The 1,731-nt window shown below is 61.9% G+C and overlaps 2 protein-coding genes across 2 annotated transcripts; one reads left to right on the top strand and one right to left on the bottom strand.

The window, feature by feature from the left end:
• Positions 1-244: 244 nt before the first annotated feature.
• On the top strand, positions 245-616 carry GNI_144630 (hypothetical protein; the record flags this gene model as incomplete). The annotated part of the gene is made up of 1 exon (XM_011135836.1): positions 245-616. One exon carries the CDS (start codon positions 245-247, stop codon positions 614-616), a length of 372 nt encoding a protein of 123 aa, XP_011134138.1.
• Positions 617-1,346: 730 nt separating this feature from the next.
• On the bottom strand, positions 1,347-1,731 carry GNI_144620 (hypothetical protein; the record flags this gene model as incomplete). Its single annotated transcript, XM_011135835.1, has 1 exon — positions 1,347-1,731. A coding segment is annotated over one exon (385 nt), but the record flags the coding sequence as incomplete, so codon positions are not given.

Here is a 1,731-nt window from a genome sequence, read left to right as displayed (position 1 = left end):
TCGTCTACGTCCACCGACACCGCCCCCCCCCCCCGCCGACCCGCTGCGCTGCCTGCGCTGCGCTGCCTGCGCTGCCTGCGCTGCGCTGCCTGCGCTGCGCTGCCTGCGCTGCCTGCGCTGCGCTGCCTGCGCTGCCTGCGCTGCGCTGCGCTGCCTGTGCTGCGCTGCGCTGCCTGTGCTGCGCTGCGCTGCCTGTGCTGCGCCAGGAATCGAACCGGCGAGTATAATTTCGTGAGGTTTTTATATGGCCAGAGAGGAAGTTGAGGGGTACTTTTTCTCCACGCAAGACTTCAAAGAACTGGGCACGTGTGTGGCACAAATCGCCAGTGGCCACAACCTCAGCGAGCCGTTGAGCCAACAAGTTATTGACGGCATTACCAAGTACGCGCTGCAGGAAATCGCCTCTCTCGTAAGTCCCCCTCTCAACCCGCCTCTCAAGACCGACCCGTCCTTCTGCGCCGCTCTTCTGGACCGCTATTCTTTACCGGTCACATGGACCGGCTATATGAACCCTCTCTCCGCCGCAGGTGAACGAGATAGTGGAGCAGTCTCCGAACGGCTGGCCTTCAGCGGAGGCAGCGGTGCGGGTGCTGCAAAAATATCCGGACATGCCTGACGTCGCCAAGTCGGTTGAGATCGCGAAGGAAATGGGTCGGTCCTGGTGTTTCCACCCAGACCAGCACTACGTGACGCCGAAAATGCGTCAGCCGAGACTCGGGCCGCCGACTGCCTGGTCCGGCGCCGGGGGGCCATATCTGCGGCACCCAGCGATGCGAACGCGGCTCGACGCCGCTTCAGTTTACAACGCCAGGCCCCTGCCTGGCCCAGGATAACTGATGTTAAAAACGCACCTCCAGTAGGCGCATAGTTCACGGCCTCCAGTAGCCTCAACGCCGCTTCTGTCTCTCGTACTCCTTTCGGCTTTCTTCAATCGCCAACCGCAGCTGCTCGTCTTCGTCCAAATCCGAAACGTCCATCGGCGTGTTCCCCCCCGGACTCAAAGGGCTCTGTCGCAACTGCCCATTTCTTATGCCTTCTGCAACCATAGCTTGAGCCGGATTCAAATTCCCTGCAGCACAAACAGATTCCGAGATATAGGGGTGTGGGTTCGAATCCAGGGTAGGGGCGAGTTCGAATCTAGGGCAGGGACGAGTTCGAATCTAGGGTAGGGACGAGTTCGAATCTAGGGTAGGGACCAGTTCGAATCTAGGGCAGGGACGAGTTCGAATCCAGAGTTCGACTATACGGGGCGCGAGCCAAATCCACAAAGTGCGGGTTCAAATCTAAGGGGGTATGAGTTCGAATATGGGGGCGCGAGTTCGAATCCACTGGGTGCGGGTTCGAACCTAGGAAGGGTGCGGGTTCGAACCTAGGTTGACGCCAAGACTGGGCGGGACGAATTGCGGCCGTTGGGTGCCGCTGACCCGGCCGGGTCGGGCGGGTTCAGGTGCGTCTCCGAGCAGCGAGGCGGTATAGCCTGCACGTGGCGGTCCGATGAGGCGTTCGGAATAAACGTGGTCGGGCGCCCGAGCACGGGCGGGGTCACCGGCGGCTAATTCACGCGCGTAATGCGCGTCCTCGTCTTCCTGCAGCCGTCGCGCGAGTTCTTCGTCTGTGAGCCGCGGCTCGACCTTCGCCGGACTTGGGCTCTGCATGGTTGGCATGGACGCATTTCCTCGCAAACTCGGCGCCGGGACGGGGGCGGTCGCGGCCGTGGCGGCGGGGACCACC

This window comes from Gregarina niphandrodes (genome assembly GCF_000223845.1).
Source record: "Gregarina niphandrodes unplaced genomic scaffold scaffold00040, whole genome shotgun sequence".
Lineage (NCBI taxonomy): Eukaryota > Apicomplexa > Conoidasida > Eugregarinorida > Gregarinidae > Gregarina > Gregarina niphandrodes.
The sequence above is the reverse complement of the archived record's forward strand: the minus strand, read 5'-3'. Positions and strand labels throughout refer to the sequence as shown.